This window comes from Parasteatoda tepidariorum, chromosome 11, assembly GCF_982258835.1.
Source record: "Parasteatoda tepidariorum strain Cologne lab strain chromosome 11, Ptep-v5.0, whole genome shotgun sequence".
NCBI classification, from domain to species: domain Eukaryota; kingdom Metazoa; phylum Arthropoda; class Arachnida; order Araneae; family Theridiidae; genus Parasteatoda; species Parasteatoda tepidariorum.
The window spans coordinates 89,674,254-89,698,208 of NC_141765.1; the positions used below are offsets into that span (position 1 = coordinate 89,674,254).

The 23,955-nt window shown below is 28.3% G+C and overlaps 1 protein-coding gene across 1 annotated transcript; it reads left to right on the plus strand.

Annotated features, from left to right (window-relative positions):
* The first annotated feature begins 11,415 nt into the window (after positions 1-11,415).
* On the plus strand, positions 11,416-15,379 carry LOC107455200 (glucose-6-phosphate exchanger SLC37A2). The gene has a single exon (XM_016072697.5). The coding sequence runs from the start codon at positions 11,465-11,467 to the stop codon at positions 13,022-13,024; it is 1,560 nt and encodes a 519-aa protein (XP_015928183.1). The 5' UTR covers positions 11,416-11,464; the 3' UTR covers positions 13,025-15,379.
* Positions 15,380-23,955: the final 8,576 nt, after the last annotated feature.

The window sequence follows — 23,955 nt, forward strand, 5'->3', positions numbered from 1 at the left end:
TCAAATGATAAGATATAAACTATAAGTTTGTCAAGAGTATTAACTAATCCAACAAACTGAAAAATTGTACTATAATTTCAGACTTATTACTCTGATAAAAATGTAACAGTAAGGTGAAATTCCTATATATTTCTGAAATAAAAACTTAAAAGTTACATTTAAAAAAAAAAAAATTACGTATTTTTCATTACATTGTACTCTCATCGGTCCAAAAAGTAAATTATAATGTTTGGAATGATTATGAATACTTAATTGGGGCTATATAAAAACTATATAAAAACTGCCTACATATATTTCAGTTGAAAATTTAATTTTTGACTTTTGGCCAAAGATCATAGTCTTCTGGCCCACAGTGGTGCGCAGCGTAATTAACTACATCAGACTCCTTTTCCTCATTCACTTCCTTCATATGTCCAAGTTTAAGATATTCTGCTAAAAATTCGTTGTAAAGTTTCAAATATCCATGGTCCTCAGACAGCCGCATATTTAAAGAATTTAATCTCTTGAGAGCAATTTCAATAAATTTACCTAAGCACGAGGGATCCTCTTTAAGGGGATGCCCTTAAAGGGGACTACGTACCTGGCTTCTTCATTCAAACACCATAAATAAAGGATCAAAGCATATTTACAGAGCATTCATTTATTCAAATGCTCACTATTGCAACTGGAAGAGCAACTTTTCAACTAACACACCTGTTTTTAATGAACGGATGAAAGAAATGGTCAAAAGCTGACCCCTTACAGTTTCCCCTGATGGTAAACTCACAAAAGGGTTTAGATTAGCCTTTTACACTATTTCACCAAACAAGTGAAATTTTAAGATACATTGCAAAAATGACAGGAAATTTTCTGAATTTTTTTTTCTGGTCAACTTATGAGGGTTTTAGAATAGAATTTCATAATACTCCTAGACAAAATTGACTTATTTCAGTGGTCAACATACAAGATAGACAGGTGGTCAAGCTACAAAGGTTTTGCTTCTTTATATTATATAGGGAAAATTCCGTTCTTGATAATTGAGGTCAATTTATGCAGGTGCCCAACTTACAAGGGTGGTCAACTTGGCAGGTTTCACTGTACCTTTTTTTCGAGAGATTTGGATTTCTGACTCCCAAAGCATAGGGGGTAACCGCAATCTGGGAAATATTGTCCCCGTAGTTTGGTCAGGAGAGCGCTCCAAAGTTTGAACCCTTTAATGTTAATTTTACTTTCTGAGTATTTCGCTATATCTCGAGAACTTTTTAAGCGAATTTAAAAAAATTTCCACACAATTATAAAATTCATGTATCGAAAGATAATTCCTTGTAAAAAATAACTGTTAGTAAATATTTATTATTTTATTTATTAATAGTCGAAAAAATTTTGAATTGTAAGGTATACAATTTTTTGCATCATTTTAAAGAATATAATTTTACATAGCAAATTGCAAAATTTGAGCAAAATCAAAAGAATAGTTCCTGTGAACTCAAATTATAAAGAAGATATTATGTTTAAAGTTTGATTTCGCAGGAACCATTTAATCGATTTCACTCAAATTTGTGTTTTGCTGTTTAAAATTCCATTCTTTAAAACGATGTAAAAAAAATGTCGACATATTAAAGTATTTTTCGACCATTGTTAATTGAAATAATACAGAATAATAAATAGTTACTAAAATTACTTAATTATTACTCTGGATGAGAGAATTAAAAATTTTCTCAATTCGCTTGAAAGTTTGAAATATGGCGAAATACGCAAAAAATAGAATTAACATTAACCACCGTATTCACTATTGACACTGACTTAACGCAAAACACCCAGTTCCAAAACCCAGTTTTGGTAATATTGACCACTAGTCGAGTGATAAATTTATAGCCTTATTGACAGTGTTTGTTTTCAATTTTCGTTGCTATTTTTGAAAAAATTTTGTATTGAAAAATAAAAAAAAGATTGTATTGAGTAATTAAATTTGAATCACTCTTTTACTGAACAAGTGAAAAATATATTAAGTTTCGTTTTTCTATCTAACCTGTATTGATGAGAGGTTACTTTCAAACGTTTGATTTAAAAGAGTTTTAAATTTTAACGATTAATGAAAAACTAACTGCATTCTTTTCACTAAAGAATATGTTAAATTTCTGCTTCTACCAATGGAATTTGAAAAAGATTTCCCAATGTGATGTTTTGTTCCATTTGTTTAGTAGAACGCGGTAATCTGGGACTAATAAGGCTTTTTCTTTAACCTGGAAAAAAGTCGCTGAAGAAAAAGATAAAACGTAAGAAGAAAGAACATATTTTTTTATTTTATAATATACCCATAGATTATGACATAATAAAATTAAAAGCAGAATGAAATTAACAGCAAAACACCTTACTTTATGTGCATAATACGATTTTAGCACAAAGTTGGAAAAAAAAGTATAAATTCGGTGCAATTGAATCTATCTGTACATCAGAAATAACTGTGAAATCCTTTGTTTTCGACTTACACTGTGGACTCAGATAGAGTTCGTAAAATACTGGTATAAATATTGTTCCAAGACATCTCTACCGAATTTAGATCTGGGCTACGAGATGGCAAATCTAGGAATTTAACCTAATTTGCTTTCTTCGAGTATTTAGTGGAATATGAAGTATGGACAACCACATTGTCCCGTTGAAAGGTCTGTATGTTAAAAAAAGAGCAACAGATCTCCCAATATATCCAGATAGATAGTTGAAATAATTTTAGTTTGTATAAATTTAATTAGAATTGTACCACCTGCTTCTAAAGCATCCCAAACCATAAAGGACCCATCGCCAAATTGATATTAAGAAAATAAGGGCGTAAGTCGTACCCCCCAAAAACAAAAATATCGACTGTCTGTCGAAATTAATCATCTTTTCATCAGAAAAGACTACCCAATTCGTACCTTTTTTAAGATGTTCCTTTGCAAGCATCTTCGCTAACACGCTAAACAAGCATCTTCGTGCAATTCAGTAAGCTTCTCCTGATAATTATATATTGAAGGTTTGGATAATTACTTAAATAATTTCTAACTGTGCGGCTGCTGCATTTCATTTTTAATTTGTGCAGATGACCGTAACAAGCAAGCTTCCAGATTCGTCTTTCTTGCCTAATTAATTTTTTTTCCCTTTTCAATACGCTGTTTACTGCCATAGCTCTCAGGTTTCCTGAGATTCTACCATTCTCTACGCGTTGGACCTTACTATTTTTCTTGCAATTTGAGAACCACTCAAACCCATTTCCTTAAAAGCTAAAATTCTACCTCACTTGCCTTCCGTTAAATGAGTGCGCATACAAACTACCAGAATCTGCCTTTATGTAACACGGATTTGCTTCTTATACTGGAGCAAATCGCATGTCTTATGCCTGATAATGACGTGAATAGAACCGAGTTTATACTTTTTCCATATTGTTTTTCAATTATTAAGTGAATTTCTCCATGATTTACATAATATGAAAAATAAAAATAAAATTGTCATGCAAGGCAAATAGGCTCTACATTTGCAAATAAAAAATAAATTTCAGCCATAAGAGTGGTGTTTTATATTTGCCCAACAGTTATTCATTGAGTTTTCCTGACCGAGTTCTATCAAACGCACTACAACAAAAAGGCAGAGGGTTAATCTCTCAATGACAATGGGTGCATATTTTTTATAATCATTTCTAACTTGTGCTATCTGTTCTCTAACTTGACAAGAACTTATAATGAATCGTAATAAGCAAGTATGCCTGCATATGTATGCATAACAATAAATAAATTCGTGGAATAGTAAGACTAGTAAGTGTGATTAGTTTTACAGCAGTCTTCCGCCAAACGCTATATAAAATGCCGGTACGAATCAAAGCGGGATGTGTAACGGAAAATAAATAAATTCGGTTTAGATACATGCCCTTAATCCAAATATCTCTTGTCAAATTGCATAAAAATGAAACAAAGATATTGAACGCTTCTTAGCGTTTGGCCCCGCTGCAATATATGGTTGTTTTGCTTGAACCTCACAGTGGAGTATTCCACTAATCGCTCAGAAGCGTTTATGCAGTGTCCCAAGCATTCGATGCTTCAAGTCGTTCTTTGTATTTACAAAGAAAACACCGTAATCCTCATAAAGGATGAATACCATAATGTAATATTTCTGAGTTTAATATCCTTAAAACAACTTGATTAAGCCATCATTCCTTTAATCCTTGTTATAATTGAGAAATTATATTAGAATAAAGAAACAGTCATCTAATTACTGTTAGAAGTTAATTGCTTCTATCAACCATTTAAATAAACCGTAAACATATCCCTTCTTTTTGGTAAGAGGCAAAGACATCAAAAGGTTAATATTACCAAATAAATCCTAAAATGATTAGCATTTTGGTAATTTTGTGGTGGTACTCTAGAGCTTTACATAAAAACCATTTATTTGATTGCATTTACTTTTGAAATTCGTATATGTTACTAAATGTGTTGCAATAAGTACTATAATTTTGGAAAGTAGAATTTCCGGTAAACAGTAACAACAGCGAACGGTAAAATTACCAAGTGAATAGCTTAAATACTTGGGTTTAATTTTTAAAATTGTGCTTTTTTTCACTAGAAATGTTAGCATCCAAGTATGGTGATTTCGCCAGAAATTTCTTTTTCTCCGTGCAATAAACAATGATTTTCCAAGTAATTAAATACCTAAAGATTGCCTAATACTTTGTGTTTTTAATTAAATTAAAAGCATTTACTCATAATTGTTATAACTGTTAAGTTGTGAAATTTTATACCATGACTGATTTTTTCTTTAATTTTAGCTGGAAAATATAAAGTCAGGTGATATGTAGTTGGATAATATTTTGATACTATCACTTTGTTACATTTTTAGGCAAAAACCAAAAACAATTTTTAAACTGTGTACATTATAGTTTCCTTTAATTTAAAGTTTTCAAATATCGAATAATTTTCGGATTGATGAATTTAATCTTTTGAGCCTCATCTTATTTTCAATCACCCTATTATCGAGGAAATTTTTTTTATCTCCATCGGAGTTCATATTTTTAAGAATCCTTTATATTATTAAGAATCCTTTTCACTTAATACAATATCTTATTTTGAATCACCCTATTATCGAGGAAATTTTTTTTTATCTCCATCGAAGTTTATATTTTTAAGAATCCTTTATATTATTAAGAATCCTTTTTACTTAATACAATAACAAATAATTAGTTACATCTAGTCAAGATTTGACAAGAAACCATCATAACAAAAAATAAGTTAAAAAATAAAATAATAATATTGAAATAAAAATTTAATTTAAAATCCTATTGACAGACAGAAGAAGCTATAAGGAATTAGTATCAAATCTTTAAATGTTTTTCTTCAAAGATTATTCAAAAAGTGAAGACAAACACAATAGAAAAAGTTTTGCACAGTTATGCAAAAGTCTACAAACCACTTATTATCTTTTACTTAAGATAATGAATGAATCAAGCATATCGTTTTATATCAATTTAAACGTTATCTGAAATTGCAAACTAATGTCGTAAAGCTTTCTGATAATTTCTGATCCACGCTGTATTCACGTGACAAATTCATGCCCGTATTGAGTACATGCCTCGAACTCTAGCCACTCATGTTCTGAGAATTTGGAGGCCACTTTAAGGTCACATTGAACCACTTTTTATAAAAATATCTGCTTGAACACGAAAGATAAATCAGAATAATTTCAACTAGAAATAACTAGATATAAAAGAAGATATAAAACTAGAAATAAAAGAAGAAACAAAAATTGCGTGAAGAAAACAACTTCACTTCAAAAGCATCTCATTAATTTTTGTTGATTCAGGTCATTAATCCCGAATTTAATGTAATTAAATAACTATTCGAACGTTATTATAAGTTTTTTTTTAAATTAACAAATTTTTAAATTAACGCTTAACTTTTTTTCCAATGCCCACCTGAATAATGACCTAGGTCATACCGGCACCTGAAGGGCAGATTTGTTGGCCACTCTTTCAGCGGCATCATATTAGGCGGGCCAACGTTGCTTCCACAGTAAGGACAGATATTACAAAGAAGGAAAAAATATCCAAGCCTGCTGTGCCCGGGATTCGAACCCAGAACCTTTCTGCTGCAAGGGCAGTTCCCTAACCCCTACACAGGCCGGTCGTCTGCATGCATATATATATATATATATATATATATATATATATATATATATATATATATATATATATATATATATATATATATATATATATATATATATATATATATATATATATATATATATATATATATATATATATATATATATATATATATATATATATATATATATATATATATATGCATATATATATATATAATGTGTCAACTAGCAGTAATCTCTAAGGGTATTTTGATTAGTGTAAAATATTAGCAAAATTAGTAAAAAAATTCAGTTAATACAATTGGCTTAGAATAAATTGTTCAAGATATATGATTTAATGCTTCAGTAGTATGATAGTAAACGGAGCTTCCAACGCATATCCTTAATACCTCTATCAACAAATTAATGCTTTCAAGCAATAATATGTTTTGTTCAAACAGATTTCAGTTGTGAAAATTATTGAGACGGTTCCTTGGAGCTATATCATTATTATCCTCTTATGAGGAAAAATTTGTATTCATAATTTCTGTAAAAAGCATGTTAACCCTCTCACTGCGCAATTTTTTTTTTTTTTTTTATCAAAAAATGTTCAAAAATTGGGAATACTTTATTTCATATTTCAAATCATATGATGATTCTAAAAATTACATGCGTTTTGAAACTCTTTACAATTTTTCATTATTGGTATTTGGTGTATTAAGATGTTAGGACGATATATTAGATACTGTGATATTTTAAGACACTTAAAAATTTTAGTTACGTGTTGACTGCTTTACGAAATTAAGTATAAATTACCAGACATCTTAAAAAAAAACATCATATTTTATAATTAAAAAAGAAAATGATATCGAATCAAAGCAACAAGAAATCATGAATGAAATTTACGCTAGGCTTGCGTAAGTCAAATTCCTTTAAGTTTACCAAATTTAGGCATAAATATTAAATATTTTTTTCAATGTCACCAAATATTTTTTTGAAATAATTAATTTTAACTTTTATCAGTTTCTACTCAATAAAAACAATTGAAACTTAAGATTTCACTATAGAAAAATACGTAAATTATATACGTCGTACAGCATTAAATTAAATAAATAAATACTAAAAATTATTATTATTTTTTGCATGAAATTTTCGTTGAGTAAAGAAGTTCCATGATGGGTTGCAATTAGTTTCAAAGGTATGACCTAAAGCGCAAAAAGTGAAATAAACACTTATTCATTGGTCATTATTATACTAGTGTTTTTTTGGTTTCATTCAAATAATATTTCAAGTTATCCTGATTGATGCAATTAATTCTAATTCAAAAAGTCTTTTACAAATTTATGTGGCTCATAAAACAAATATTTTTCCGAATGACTTTTTCATTATTTATTTGCATACACTATGGTAAACGATAAGGCAAAAAAATAAAATTCAGCATCAAATATAAAAACAATTGAGGATATTTTAAAATTGAAAATGTGTTTAATTGAAAGTATTAAAAATATTTGTAACGAGTTAAACTTCAAACACGAATTTGTAATATAAAAAAAAATCATGAATTACCCTTATGGTTAGAACGACAACATTGAAATTGTGTAACTAAAAACTCTAGCATGAAATTCTTAAAAAAAGTACGAGTGCTTGGCATCCTTGTCTTCTGAGTTGGATTTAATGTATGGGGGTAATAAAAGGCAAAAAATTAATTGCAGAGAATTTTTTTCCAACTCTAGTTCAATATAACACAACGATTGAAAATGCCATTTCCTAAAAAGAGATAAATTATTAAATTTGAAAAAAAATATTGCACTGTTTGTGTTGCTAATTGTAATTTATTAAAAAAAATATTATAAAAGAGAGGAAAATAATGTTTTTTGAAAAACTAACGCACAATTCTGTGTATTAAAATGAATAAGTTTGCAATTGCGAAAAAAAAAGAGTCATAACAAAAACGAAAGTAAAAAATTTAAAAGGCAGTTTTTTTTTTTTAAATTTTAATGCAAATTTTTCTGATTATTTAAACTAACAGTTATTTAAAAAATGCTAATTTAAAGTTTATTTCTAAAGCTTATATATCGCACGTTATTTTGATACTTATTGTAGCTTTAAAACTAAAAGATTTTAGTGGTATAAAGCTACGCATTTTATCTATTGCAAATATAATAAAAAAAAATTAAGTAATAGAAGGTAATAAAATAATCATAAATATAATAAAATTTTTATAAATAATAAAATAAATAAAAATAGAAAGTTAAAAAATTTTGTCAAATAAAATAATTAATCATTAGTTCATTAAATCTAAAAGCTCATAATCTAGTGATGAAATTTCTGAATGAATCAATTACATTTATTGAAAAAAACATTCAAAGTATGATTTTTAAAAAAGGTGATAAATAAAGATGTATTTGATTTGTAATCTGATGTTATTTTTTATTTTAAGAATATTTCTTTTTATCGCAAACTGTTAGTAAATGTAGTAATAAGTGAATCGATTCTCTAATAATAAATGCAATAATGCAAACAAGTTTAAAACAAATACTGCATATTAAATTCTTGAAGAAGATCAAAGATAACTTAATTGTCAAAATGAAAGAAGAATGGATTCCCTTTCTGAAAGAACGCTGTGAACTCTGGGAAAGAGGTCACGACCCCCAAACGAAAGGAGAACGATTAAAGGATAAACAAAAGCCATTGGTCACTTTCTTATAACTATCGATACAAAACGTCACTTCCTAGGGGGAGGGTCCGTACCTTTGTTCGAGGGCTGGGATTCCCTTCACCGCTCTCTTCCGGGGTTGCGAGGTTAGGATTTTGTTTTACTATCGGAGGGGGGTATAGAATTGACTCCGGGGAACAGTGACGTCACCGTCCATGTTCGAAGGCTGCAAGTTTAGGGGTCCCAGGTTGCGGCTGGATTTGCTAGAGATAAAAATGATGCTTTCTGTTTCACTGCACTTTAATAATCAAGTGCTGTTTTTCTTGAATAACTCATTCGTCCCCATACTTTCTAGATACATCCTTTAAGTGAAAAAAAAATTAAAAAAGCTACTTCAAATACTAGTTAATTTTTAATTATTTTACTTTAGTGTGCAAATTGCTAATTTTTTGAAACGTAATATGCGTTAATTTTTCAAGCTATATGATTCTGTAAGCTATATTTCTAAATGCATAAATTTTTCATTGTCTTTCCATGAAAAGAATAAATCATAAATAATTATGCGAAAAGAGAATTAATAGCAGTAGAGGAACTTTTTATGTCCACCTTGTTCGAAAAGAGCATCAATAAACAAAACAAAAAAAAATTTTTTTTTACTTCCATTACTTAGCGTTTCTAAAACACAAAATTTGAAACTTCTAATATTGTAGGCATATTAAATTTTACAGAAAAACTTATTAGCATTTCATTTGGTTGCTGTTTGGATTATTAGCTATTAAATAATCGGTCAAAAATTATCATCAGCAATTTTTGCCTATTATCTAAAATGGTAAAACTCAATAAATAAATTTAAAAGTAGAGCTGACAATATTTGTGAATCTTCAGGTATCCTCCTTCGCCTATAATTTAGACTTTTCAAACAACTTTTTATAGGACTTTAAATATTGACTGATTACATATGGTTTAAATGGGGCCAGGATAGCCTGGTTGGCTGAAAACTGGACTCACGGGAGTTCAAATCGAATCCAGCCGGCCGAAGACTCCCCGTGTAGTAAATGGTGACCGGTACACGTTAAATCTATCAGGTCACAAACTCCTCCATATTTCCATGGCAAATTATACCTCCGAAAGTACTGATTTGGAGATTAATTGTTCTCTCTAGTTCAGGTCGAAATTACGATCTGTGGAATGGGTGTATGAACGGGTCCGCTCCATAAACAGGAGTGACGTATGGGTGTGGCAGAAGTAGAATTCTTAGCCATTGATGGCGCCACTGGAAAACAAAGACAATCGCACTCCTTGCCTTAAATGCCTACGACGACAACAGCAGCATATGGTTTAAATCTTATATATAGAATTAGAAACTATATTCTGAGTCAGTTCACTTAAACAAGAAAGGTATGAGATCAAACCTGAGAATAACTATTTGACAATATAACTTCATGAAGCAATTCAGAAAATCTTCATTTCAAATAATTAACTTATCAATCATCAATTACATAAGAATTCAATTCAAATAATCAAATTATAAATAATTGGAGAAAATTGGCGGGACCTATATTAGTTCATACTAACTCGAATAAATTACGGAAATATTTTTATTATATTTTAAAAATTATTGAAAAAATCAGTTTTCATAACAAACTAAACTATATAAATAATAAATCAACAAAACATTAGTAAATTTTTAAAAAATCTAAATAAAATATTAAGTTGCATTACATGGTCTTCTCTTTATTCTCAAACTCAACTAAGAGGATGTGCAGATTTCTATTTGGAATAATAAAAGACATTTTTAGGAGAATATTGACATTATTTGTTTTATTACTGACTGATTCATAATACCCAGATTTATTTTTAGCTTATTGCTCAATGCTAATGTACAAAATGTTCAGTATTATTTACTAGTGTACAATATTGCTGTTAAAAAACACAATTCATTTTGTAACATATTTGCATTGTAAGACCTTTGATTATTAGCAATATTGACCTTTGCATCTAAATATTTAAAAATTTTGAAGAAATTCAAAAAACATAATTATCTATGCAGAATAATGTAAGTATATTCAATATTAAGCTTATACAATGTGTATTTGTAAATATTTGTATTTTTTAAATTTTCCATATTAGTATTGTAAGTATTTTTTTTTTAAATTAAAGACATTCTTAATAACGTACACTTTATATTCATAATTTTAAACATTAAATACATAAAATTATTCTTCTACTTTTAAACTCTACATTATTTAAACTATTTTTAAAAAAAAGCCATTTATAAGTTAAATTAGAAGTTAGTAAATAAACCATTAAGTCAAAAATTAAAAAAATAATTTCTTTAAAATTTAAAATGAAATTTATGATTTAATAGAGTTAGATTTAAATTTTATTTTTTATAATTGAAAATTCAATATATATATATATATATATAATTAAATTGAGCTCAAAATCATACCCATTATTTCAATAATTAAATTTTCCCAAAAATTTTAGTCATGAAACTTTTATTGAATTTGAAAAAAGCCAAGATTTTGCATATCCAAACACTTTTAAACTAGTTAGTAATGAAATAAAGAAGGATTGGCTTTTGAAATTGATAACAACTCGATAAGTGACTTCACAATGGAGTTTGAACTTAAGATAAGATAGGAATGATAAATAAAATGTCCTCTTTCACCTGGAATACAATCTAGTCATTACTTCTTTCAGTATTCAGCTGCTATAATGAAAAAGAGAATATCTAGAGGAAGGCCAGTTGGAGTGGTGTTTTTGCAAAGATTCTTCACCCTTGGTAAATATCGACGTAAAGTCTATCAAACAAGTGTCTTATGTCTGACTTTCATAGCTTATACCGCTTATCATATGTCAAGACGGCCTCTTGCAATTGTCAAAAATTCCCTGAATCAAGACTGCTCTCGTCTGACACCACCTCCAGGAGTGATTATTAATAATAATACTAGAGATAATTGGTGTGATTGGGCTCCTTTTGATCAAAGTAATGCTAACAGACTTTTAGGAGTTCTTGATGCTGTTTATGTTTTTGCATATGCAGTATGCATGTTTGTAAGTGGAATGTTAGCGGAAAGAATTGATTTACGATATTATTTAGCTCTCGGAATGCTTTTTAGTGGAATTTTTACTTACTTATTTGGTTTGGCATTCTATTTAAACATTCACAGCTTCGCTTTCTTCGTAATTGTTCAAATACTTGGAGGCGCTGTACAATGCACAGGTTGGCCAGGAGTAGTTTCTTGCGTCGGCAATTGGTTTGGTAAAGCAAGAAGGGGACTTATATTTGGAATCTGGAATGCTCATTTATACGTAGGCAACATTCTAGGAGCATTTGTTGCCGGCCATTTTGTAGCTTACAACTGGGGATTATCATTCATTGTACCATCAGCTATTGTTGGATTCTGTGGATTTGTAATGTTTTTGTTCCTTGTACCACATCCAGAGGTGGTAGACTGCGCAAGTCATCATGAAACTAGCAAACAAGGAGACCCCACACAAAATCCACTTCTTAAGCCTGAATCTTCTATGAGATCAGAGAGCATGAGTATTGAGGTAAATGAAGCATCTTTGGGACAGGATGAACAAAACCGACATAGAAACAAAAAAGCTATCACTTTTTGGGAAGCAGTCAAAATTCCAGGGGTCATTGAATTCTCTTTGAGCTTATTCTTTTCAAAATTAGTAAGCTATACTTTTCTATTTTGGTTGCCGAGATACCTGGATGCTGCAACTGGTGCAGGATCGCAAGCATCTGCCTTCATGTCCATAGCTTTTGATGTTGGTGGCATTCTTGGTGGCGTCATTGCTGGTATAATTTCAGATCACACGGGTGCCAGTGCATTAACTTGTGTAGGATTTCTTGGGCTAGCTGTTCCTTCACTCTTTATTTTTCAAGCTTATGGAAGTGTAAATAAAGTCACTAACATTATTTTACAAGTGATTTGTGGTGCATTAGTGAATGGACCTTATGCACTAATTACTACAGCTGTCGCTACAGAGTTAGGAACTCACAAAAGTATTAAAAGCAACTCCAAAGCTTTATCGACAGTTACAGCTATTATAGATGGTACAGGATCAGTGGGTGCCGCACTTGGCCCATTGCTTGCTGGCTTAGTGTCTGAAACATCATGGGCCTATGTTTTCTATATGATGATGTTTGCAGACTTGTGTGCTCTATTATCCCTCCTGCGAACAGCTCTAAGAGAAGCTAAAGAATGTTACGGCCTTAGATGTTTTAAAAGTGATAAAAATTCTTATGAAACAATAGAGTGAACAGTATTTAAATAATTTATTTTCTAGGAGTGCTCTCTATAAAGTTTTAATTTCTGTTTTTTGAAAATTTTGCTTTTCAAAATTACAATTAGAATTCCTATTTTAATTTTATCTTTAGCTTGTAAAGAACTAAGGATTTTTAAATATTCATTTACTATGTAAGTATTTATTCTTGTACAGTATTTTTTCATTTAAAACCATACAATAGTTCGTAAATGGCAAAAACATACTCATACATTCATAATCATTTCTTTTATGTGTTCTTTGTGAACGATTTTATTTATTCTGTTATTGTTTTTACTTAGTTGTTTCTATAGTTTTGTGATTTTTTTAATTATTTTCTATGAACTGTTCTTCATACTTGCTTTGAACTGTTAAATTATTTTATTGTGGCTTAATTAAGTATTTTAAACTACTTTTCAAATCAAAACACCCAATTTGTATAACAGATTTTTATGAAATATTATCTACGTTTCAAGAAATTTATTTGTGTCATTGATGAAAATTATTTTGATCAATATTTTTTAAAAATCAAAAATGATTTCCAGATTTAGTACCATTTTAAAAACGAATAGTATTATTGAACTTGGTTATCAAATTTATTCACCATATTATTGATCACCATACATATATATATATATATATATATATATATATATATATATATATATATATATATATATATATATATATATATATATATATATATATATATATATATATATATATATATATTGATCTTCACCATTTCATCATATTATTATTTAATTTATTTACCATTTTATTTACCATAAATTGGCTGATTGAATTGATTGATTGAGAAATTTATTGTTTAGTTCTAGACAATTCTAATTCTACAATACTTTATTGATTCTTTTTTATTTACTTTATCGTATTTTCTTGTAAATTTTGCATTAAAAATATTCAAAATTGATCATTAAAAATGCAAGAAATGGTAGTAAATACATTTATTATCCAAGAAAAAATAAAACAATAACATTCAAATTGCTAACTTAAAATATAGACTTAACTGAGTAAGTTCAGGTTTAATTCTATATGTCTTTAATATGTTTATAGATAATTTATATGTTTATAGATACCATTTTACTACTTAATATAAATATACAAATTTTTGATACCCGTTTAATGAAGTATGTGTACATAATTTTTATTATAAATGTGCTTTGTAAGTACTAAATGTAAAATTCTTTGAAAAATAAACATATTCTTTTTTTTATAGATTTTTAATAAAGAATCTTAAGGTGAAATATTGGTCTGAAAATAAATCACATAACACAGGATGACATACTAAAAATATTTTAAACTAAAGTTTTTCTATATATTGTATAATTGTTTCCTTTAAAATAAAATAGATCAATAATTCGATGAAACAAAATTGTTAAAAATAAATTGAATAGGCTGAGTTCAATTTTCAAAATTAATATGATTCTTTATATGAGACTGAAGACTAAAACATCAGCTACGTGAAAAACATTAATTACTTTAAAATGATTTACATGTTTACACGTCATTTGCCAATATTCTACATTGTGAAGTTTAAATTTTTTTAGAAAACAAATACTTTGGGTTTGCTAAAGAATCAGAATATATTTCATGTCGATCTGACATTTAGATAAAAATACATGTAGTTGTGAAAATCGCCTATTAAACTAGTACAGTCAAACCTCGTTAACGTGAAATCGGCAGGACTATCATAATTATTTCATGTTAACCGAATTTTGTTTTATCCTATACATCATGAAAACAATTTATTTCGTACTATTAATACATGTTATGTACTACATTAATATATGCAAACAATTCTATTAAGAACTATCAAATTAAAATAAGCTTTAACTACTTTATTAAACTATTTTGTTTTAACTATTTCATTTACCCATCTGCTACTTCTAACAGCGAAAGAAAATAGAAATAGCATTCCTCAAAATGAATGGATTTTATTCATCATTCATTACAATAACTCGGTCAGGTATTATAATTATAACATACTATACCTAATTATTTATAACATATTATACCGTATTATACTATACCTATTATCTGTGCTGTATCCAGTTTCGTTTCATGTTAAGCGATAATCAGTTAGGAAATTCCATGTTAAACATGTAAAATACAACAATAATTGATTGCGGGACCAAACATGTGTTTTATGTAAAGCGTTATTTCATGTTAAGCTGTTTCGCGTTAATGAGGTTCAACGGTATTAACAAATTTTATACCAATTATTATTAAAGTATTTTGTTAGAATGCCTTAGCATGATATCTTCGGAAAAATCTGAGTTCATAACATTAATTTGAGTAATTACAGAAATAATAAACTTTTTTATTTTTGTATATTCTGTATTGTATTTTTATAATCAATAGAAGGTAATGTAATATTTTGGGAAACAATCTTTTTGTTTATGGTAAGCATTTTTGAAGGATTTGTGTTATTATAAAAAAAATTATCTTGTTAGATAAAAATTTTGATGATGAACAATTTCTTTGCTATGCTTTCTAAAAGAGAAATTATATATAAAAATGCTCGCTAATAACAACAAACTAAATAAAATCAAGTAAAACCAGACGTATCCGTTCATACTTAAATTAAATCATGTTTTTCTCTCCAATTAACCCATTTATTTATCGCATAAAATGAATAATTGAAATATACTAACTTAAACTAGTTTATAGTTGAAAATTTATTAAAAATTATAAATGTTGCCTTTCAAAAGCGAAATAAAAATTTTCGAAGGTTTAACAGAAAGCAATTTTGACAAAAGCAATTTTTAAACAAATTTTGTACACATTAATCATGAAAAATTTATTCACTTTTATGAATTCATCTTATGAATTACTCACATCGATTTTGAAAAGCTGTGTTTACAAGATATGTAAATGGATTTGACTGTTTTTATACTAGGTATGGCTATAATGAAAGGTTTTCCTCCTAAAGATATCTTCTTTCATTAAAGAAATCCAATTATATCATATAGTATTGATTTCTAAATTTCAAAGATACTAAATTAGTTAGATATTAAATTAAAAAGATGTTAAATTAAAAAAAGACACTATACTAGATTCTAAATCTCTTTCAAATCTTTGATTCAAAGGGGAATACATTTCTCTTACTCAAGCATTTTTCATTCTCTTTGTCAGCAAAAATAAACTAATCACAAACTACTTCTTTAGGCGTCATTTCAATGACGCATTACTTTGAAGCATAATCCAATTATATCATATAATATTGATTTCTAAATCTCTATCCATACATATACATACGGTTTAATTATAAATTGCAGTTAAATCATTTCCAAATCACTGAAAGAATAAGAAATACAAACAAGATAATAATGATAAATGACTAAAAAAAGAACTTTTATTTTGTAAAATATCCTTAATATTTTTTGAAATCATATAGAATTATAAAATACGTTTCTAGACAAATGGTAAGAAAATTGAAAATGATGTTTAACTATTTTAGCAACTTACCTAAAACAAATTCATTGCTCCAAATCAGTTTGTTACTCACATTACATATAATATTTATTCAAATGCTTAAGTCTGAGTTGAAAATGTGGCTGGTTATTTAGTTACGTATTTATTTTAGTTCAATGTTTTTTTGTTTTTTCTTCTTCCTAAGTTAGGTATGATTTGATGCAAATTACAACAATATATGGCATATTCCCTCTTCCTCCGATTTTAAACATATTTTTTTTGGAAATTGCAGTTGTTGAATGGTTATCTTGATTTTTTTACCAATTTTCAAAAATTTTGCATGCATGAAAGTAAATTAATTTGCTCGATAATGTATCCAAAATCACATAAATCAAGCTTTCATTCAAATTTATTTTAGTACTCATAGCGATGAATTTTAACTTCAATTGGTTCCTTAGACCAAAATAAGATAAATTTGCCGTCAAAAATAATCTCCTAACCACAGTTTTAAACATCATTAGCTCTAGTAATGAATGTGCCCAGATACTTAAACTGTGTGACCCTTCAAAAGTACGAATTCAGAGAGGTTTTACTACCATAAATTTCGTTTTTCCTCGCTCATTGCCAAATCCTTGACAGATTTCTTTAAAATAATAAATTTTTTTAATGTTCTTTGTTTTGTATATAGTCTGCACGTGCTGCTAATTGCAAAAGATCTCTGAAAATGGCGCCATTAATGTTAATCCTTCTTTTCAAGGGCAATTAAAATGCACGATAGTCTCTGTTTAGAAAACTTCCGATTCATGAGCTTGAACTAACTCTTCGTAACATTATTCCGATAAGATTAATAAATTTAGACAGGATTTCAAACATTGCTAGAAAGCTTATTCGTTTTAATACAATCGTAAGCTATTTTAAAATCTGAAAAGATAATAAGTATCAATTCCATATTACCTTTTTTTTCAAGAATTAGTCAAAGCGTCTAATTTTGAGATTATGTAACTTGTGTCAACAGTTACACTCTATATTTGCAAGTATGAAAGCATTCTAAACTATGTTTGTTCATAAAATAAGTAAATAAATAATAATAAAATATGGTGACTTAATTACAATGAGGTGTAACTTAAGTCAACATTAAGAATTCAATGTTTGGCTTATGTTAGTTGATGATTTACGAACAAAAATCTAAAATAAATACTGCAAAATGCTGATAAGTAAAAGTTTGATGTTCTAATACCCCTTGATAAAACCAGCAAAAATCAGTCATTCATGTACAGATCAAAATTTTGACCTGAACCAGAGAACGATCTATCTCCAATTCAGTACCCCTAGAGGTAAGAGTTGTTATGGGAACTTGGAGGACTTAACGTGACTTGACAGATTTAACGTGCACCAACTACAATTTACAACAGGGGAATCCGGCCGAAGGAAATCGAAGTTACTACCTCTTGGACATGGGTTCAATGCCTTACCCAGGTCAAATAAAAGTTTAAAAAGTATAAATAATTTATTTATTTATTTTATCTATTTATTTATTTTACATTTTTATCAAAAAGTTTAACTATGAAGTTAAAGTTAGAACCAACCACATGGTATGTACCCTACTAATTTATATGATTAGAATAGTTTACGTGATAATTAAAACTATTTTGGACAGAATTATTAAGACAGAATTTCTGATTAAGAATAATTTTTAAACAGAATAAATTTGATTCCGATTTTGTATTTCTTCGTATTTCTTGTAATCAAGAAAATTATAGATTAAGCAAACAAGCAACCCAATAATGTGTTACAATGAATTCAGAGTTTTTCTAGAATAGGACATTTAATATGTCAGTTAAAAAAAAATTTATAAACTAAACAATATATATTTGCTTTAAAAAAGTGTTAAAACTTCTAAGTCAGTTAATCAGTTATAAAATTGCGAAATCAATAACCTTTTTTTTTTTTTTAACATTTCCATGAAACAGGCACTCAATTATAACTTTTTTCAGACTGATAGAAAACGCAGAAAATATTTTTTATGTTGAAAAACTAGTTAGCAGATACAATTTAATAATCATTACGATAGTTCGGAAATAAAATATCACATACAAAATTGTACAAAGCCGCTGTTTTCGGTAGCTACAAAACCTGAATAGAAAGATTTTCAGTACTGCTGTGCAATTGAAATAAAAAAGAAATGGAAAAAAATGGCTTCCCGATAGATTTTGAGTAAAGCGACTTGACAAATATTTTCTTTTCCTTACTATCAACGCTGAAATAGAATTTCAGAAAACTAATTAAAAAAGAATTATTTTTGAAAAAAATTTTTTTTTTAATTTGTAATTTATCATACATAAATGTCAAACATAATTTTAATTTTTTGTTGTTTATGTTGCTTTTTCTATTTTCACAGTAGTATAAAACTAACAAGTGGAACAAAAAGTAATTAAATTTCTGCGTAAATTAATGAAAATTGCTCTAGTTATGAATGAAAAAATATAAGACAGATCCATAACTGTATTTTCACTTATCCTCGAAATTAAGTATTCTTCATTGATTGAGTTTATAACTTTGAAACTCATAAGCAATTAAAATAGTAACATCCATTTATTTGTAAATGTAAAAAAGTACAATTTTGAAGTTAATAAATAAAAACATTTAACATAGAAAAAATAAAATTGAATCCAGAATTAAAAATTAAAAACTAAAACATATCTTGAGTTATTTAAAAAAAGAATTTTATCGCTAAATTCGTTGAAAAGCATTAAAACCATTGTTTTCAAATTGAATAGTGATTCAATAAAATTATCATCACAAGACATGACTATCAACTACGCATTATTTCTCCTTTAGCTTATCTTAATAAAATAATTCGTTGCGATAAAAAAAATGCCATTACATCCAAAGTACTCGTGTGGGAGACATAGAAATTTGTTTGCATATCTAATTCAACTAATTATATGAAATACCTCCTTTTTGTAATTTTTGATTATCATTTTCTTGATCTTTTTTTTTGTTTTTTTGATCGTGGCAAACTTTTGATGTCATTCCTCCACGTCACAATTATTTTTAAAAGAAATGTGGGAAATAAAGGCTTACTTCTATTAGATTTTGGATTAGTAATTAATTGCTTCCAGAACAATGCTGCCCCCCCCCCCTCTAAGATTTCTTTTTATCCCTCTAAAAACCTGTTACCTCACACGAAATATTTTATTTTTGGTGTGCCACTCAAGTGTTCATTATAGTCAGTGATATAAACTGGTGAGCAAAAATTAAAGACGAAATAGAAAAACTAGCATAACAAAACATTCAGTTACATCGTAGGAATGGTTATTGAGTAGGATCTACTGTAAGGTAAAGTAGAAAATTTGCATATATGCACCATGACGTACCGGGGAGCGAGTCATAAGGAAATAAAACGAGCTGGCAGTAGACGCTCAGTATTTATGTGAATGGTATTGGTTACATCAGTTTAAACGATGCGAATCTGTTGTCACGGTGTGATACGGCCAACAGACAACACAGAAGACGGCAACTGGAGTTTACGCGAAATCGAATCATATGGAAGTTGGAAGAAGGTATAAGTGTGACCAGCGCGGCTGCGTAGTTCGAAATAGCCCACAAAATCGTTTCACAAGCTTCGAACACATTTCAGAAGACAGTGACAGCTGTCTGGAGGTTTAGTAGAGGTCGTTCTCGCACAACCATAGCAACGGACGACTGGTATATAGTTCTACAGTCTTACAGGTTAGAACGAACGGACTGCCGATAGCAGGAGAAATTGCTAGGCACACACAGCAAAGTACAGGACATCCGATATCGTGTTTTATCGTGGCCAGGAGACGGAACAAGCGTGATCTATTTACACGACAGCCAGTACGGTGTGTTTCATAAACGCCAGTTCATCGGAGACGCTGTTTAATGAGGTGCCGAGAACGCAACAACTGGACAGGTGCGCAATGGGGTCGAGTACTCTTTACGGATGAGAGCAGATTTTGTCTGACCAGTAATCCTGGACGCATACACATCTAGAGGGAACGAGGAGCACGCAATAACCCTTCTAACATCATCGAAAGAGACTGATTTGGAAGATTTCTTGTCTGGGGCGTTATCATGCTTGGTAACCGTACTGATCTACACATCTTCCAAGATGGTTCAGTTACTGAAACCCATTATTGATTCTAGGTTCTCCTTCCTCATGTGCATCTTTATACAGGTGATGTAAGCTTATCTTCATGGACGATAATGCTACACCACAGCTTACAGTGGCTATCACAAAACTGTTGGAGAGTGAAAATATTGTACGCATGGAAAAGCCAGTAAAGTCCCCGGATTTTAATCCAATTGAACACGTGTGTGACACTCTAGGGAGACTCTTGGCAGCACGTCCCAACCCGCCAGCAACAATTCCGCAGCTGTGATTAGCATTGTAATGGGCAGCAATTCCTTAAGAGCTTCTTAACAATCTGGTTCTGAGCATGGACAGACGATGTCCATCTTGCATAGCAGTCAAAAGTGAACATATCCTGTACAAAATGCTAGAATTTTCTTGCCAGTCCCGTTTACATTGACGTTTTGGTCATTTGTACAATTGTGTTTGAAGCCAATAAAGTTCCTTATTGTTCCTGTGGATTACATTTTTTGAAAGTTGTATACTTTTCCATATTCTTACATTTTGAGTATACTATGGTATGATTTTTATCGATTTTCCAAACTGCTGTTCAAATTTATTTTCATCCTCAATTTTCGCACACCAGTGTAGAACAAAAAAAAATCTTGAAAGTATTTATTTGTTTACAACAGCCAGGTTATATTACACTTAATTGGTTCACTCGATGAAAAGTGTGATGTTAGAATCTTTCATAAAACGTGAAAAATATGATGCTAACTTTGAAAATACCGTATGATGATGCTCATGAAAATAAAATAAGTGCATAAAAGGTGGAAGTTTTTTCACTTCGAAACTACAATATTTAATCAATTATTATCCTCATTGTAAAAAAGAAGGAAAAAGTGATAGTTAAAGAAAGCTTAAAAAAAAAAAAAAAGGCTTTTTCAAAGTTAATCATTTCTATAAGTATGATACTATGTTTAATATAAATGAAGAATTGAATACCTTTCGATACTTTATAATATCGAGAGAAATTCTTAAGATATGCTGATAAATTCGATTGCAAAGAGGAGTTTGTAAAATACACATGAGTTGGACAAAATAATGGAAATATACTAAGAAATTTTTTAATATTTCTCAAGAAATAATTCATAACTATTATACTTTATAAGACGATTCGATAATTATAAGACCTTAGAAGTGTTTAGGTCATGTGATTTCTCATACATATCAATGACACTTTGGGGGCATATATATATACACACACAGTATATAAGCTTTTAAAGCTATTATAAACAATTAGAAATATAAATATATACATACTTAAATATTGTGCAACATTATGGGAGCCTAATTAGTTTATAATTATTTCTTTTGACATGGTAGAATAATATGTTATAATATGATAACTGACGGAGTTTGAATACCATAGGTTAATATTAAGGGGTGGAGCTAGAGGGCCATATATATATAAATATATATATAAATATATATATACATATACATACATATATATATATATATATATATATATATATATATATATATATATATATATATATATATACATATATATATATATATATATATATATATATATATATATATATATATATATATATATATATATATATATATACATACATATACATACATATACATACATATACATACATACATATACATACATATACATACATATATATATATATATATATATATATATATATATATATATATATATATATATATATATATATATATAGTCCCTGGCCAAATTATTAGACGCACTATAAGATGTTATGTTAAATCTTAATTACCAGGCGATACTATACAGCCTTATTGTTTTTACGCGGCCTAGCGGTTAGTAACCGGCTTGTTTATGTTCGTGTATCAGTTGATTAAAATTGTAATGCAATACGTTAAAAATAAATACAAATAGGACGTATATGATAAATCTCCTGAATTAAAAACCATTACATGTTTGTTTAAATATAAAAGTATTGCATATAAATTCGTGCAAAACATGCAATTATTAAAACACTACAGTGCATCTAATAGTTTGGTTTAATTATTATTGTATACTAATATAATACCTGATATCATAAATATTCTATATTTATGTAATATATCTATCGAATTTATATTATATATCGTCTAATTTAATCAATTGATACACGAACGTAAACAAGTGCAAACCGGTTTCAAGTGCAAAATGGATGCTCGTAAGGTTATAATATTATCTAGATAATGTAAAGTTTATAATTAATAAGGTTGATATTTAATTATACAATTTTAATGATTTTAGAAAAGTAACATTTATTTAAAAAAAAGAGAGAGAAATAAACATGATTTGCCCGTTTTGCACAGATTTATAGCCACGGATTAGCCCAAATTGGATTTGTACATGGTGAAAATATAGATTAACGAAGAAGTTTTTAGCGAATTTATTAATAATAGTATACAATTAACTCAATGATTTTCTACAGAACTTAATTACATAAGTTGGGGATCCATTTTTTTAAAATTAAATTTAAAGAATTTGTCTATTTGTGTTTTGGATTAATAAACATTATTACATATTTTTTTTAATTCATTTGATTTGATTAAAAATAGTATTTAAATAAAGGTTTTTCGAAACAATGGAATTCCAAATAATTAGTTTATTTATATTAAAATTAAAATCATTCCTTTTATCACATAAATCAACAAAGCAGATATTTTCTTCTTTTTCAATACTCAATTCGGAAAAATTAAAATTAATATTATCATCATGATTACGAGGAAAGATTAATTCTCTTGGGTAAATATTATTTAACAAAATTGTATAATCTTGAAAATTAAAGATGATTAAATCATCAATAAATATTAAAATTAATTTAATATTAAGAGTGTAATTTTTTTCTCCATAATAATGTAAAAATAAGTTACCTAAGAGAGAGGAAAAATTAGATCCTTGAAGTATTCTATCAATTAGAATAAAATTATGTTTTCCACACTAAAGACAATTATAAAAAAAAAAAAAATACTTACTAGAATTTCCCAATAATCAAAATCGCAATTAAGAATATTTTTAAAATCGTAGTAACAACTCAAAAGAAAATCTTTTAGTTTAGAAAGGGGAATGCTATTGAAAAGATCCTGGAAATCAAAAGCATTAATAGAATTAATTTTATTTCGTTTAAGAAATTCTAAAATCTATTGATTATTAGTGATAATCCCAAAAAAAAAAAAATCTTCTTTAATAACATTGTTGACACTTTTATTTAAGTAGTTAGAGAAAAAGGTGACTTTTATGAAATTTAGGACTAATAATTAAGTAAGAAAATTATATATGGCTAATTTTAATTTTCAACCTCTTATATAATGCTAAAAAATTTCTTGATAAAAGTATTAT

Excerpts from the sequence above, each read along its gene's own strand:
- LOC107455200 (XM_016072697.5), top strand. The coding sequence starts at position 11,465 with ATGAAAAAGAGAATATCTAGAGGAAGGCCAGTTGGAGTGGTGTTTTTG.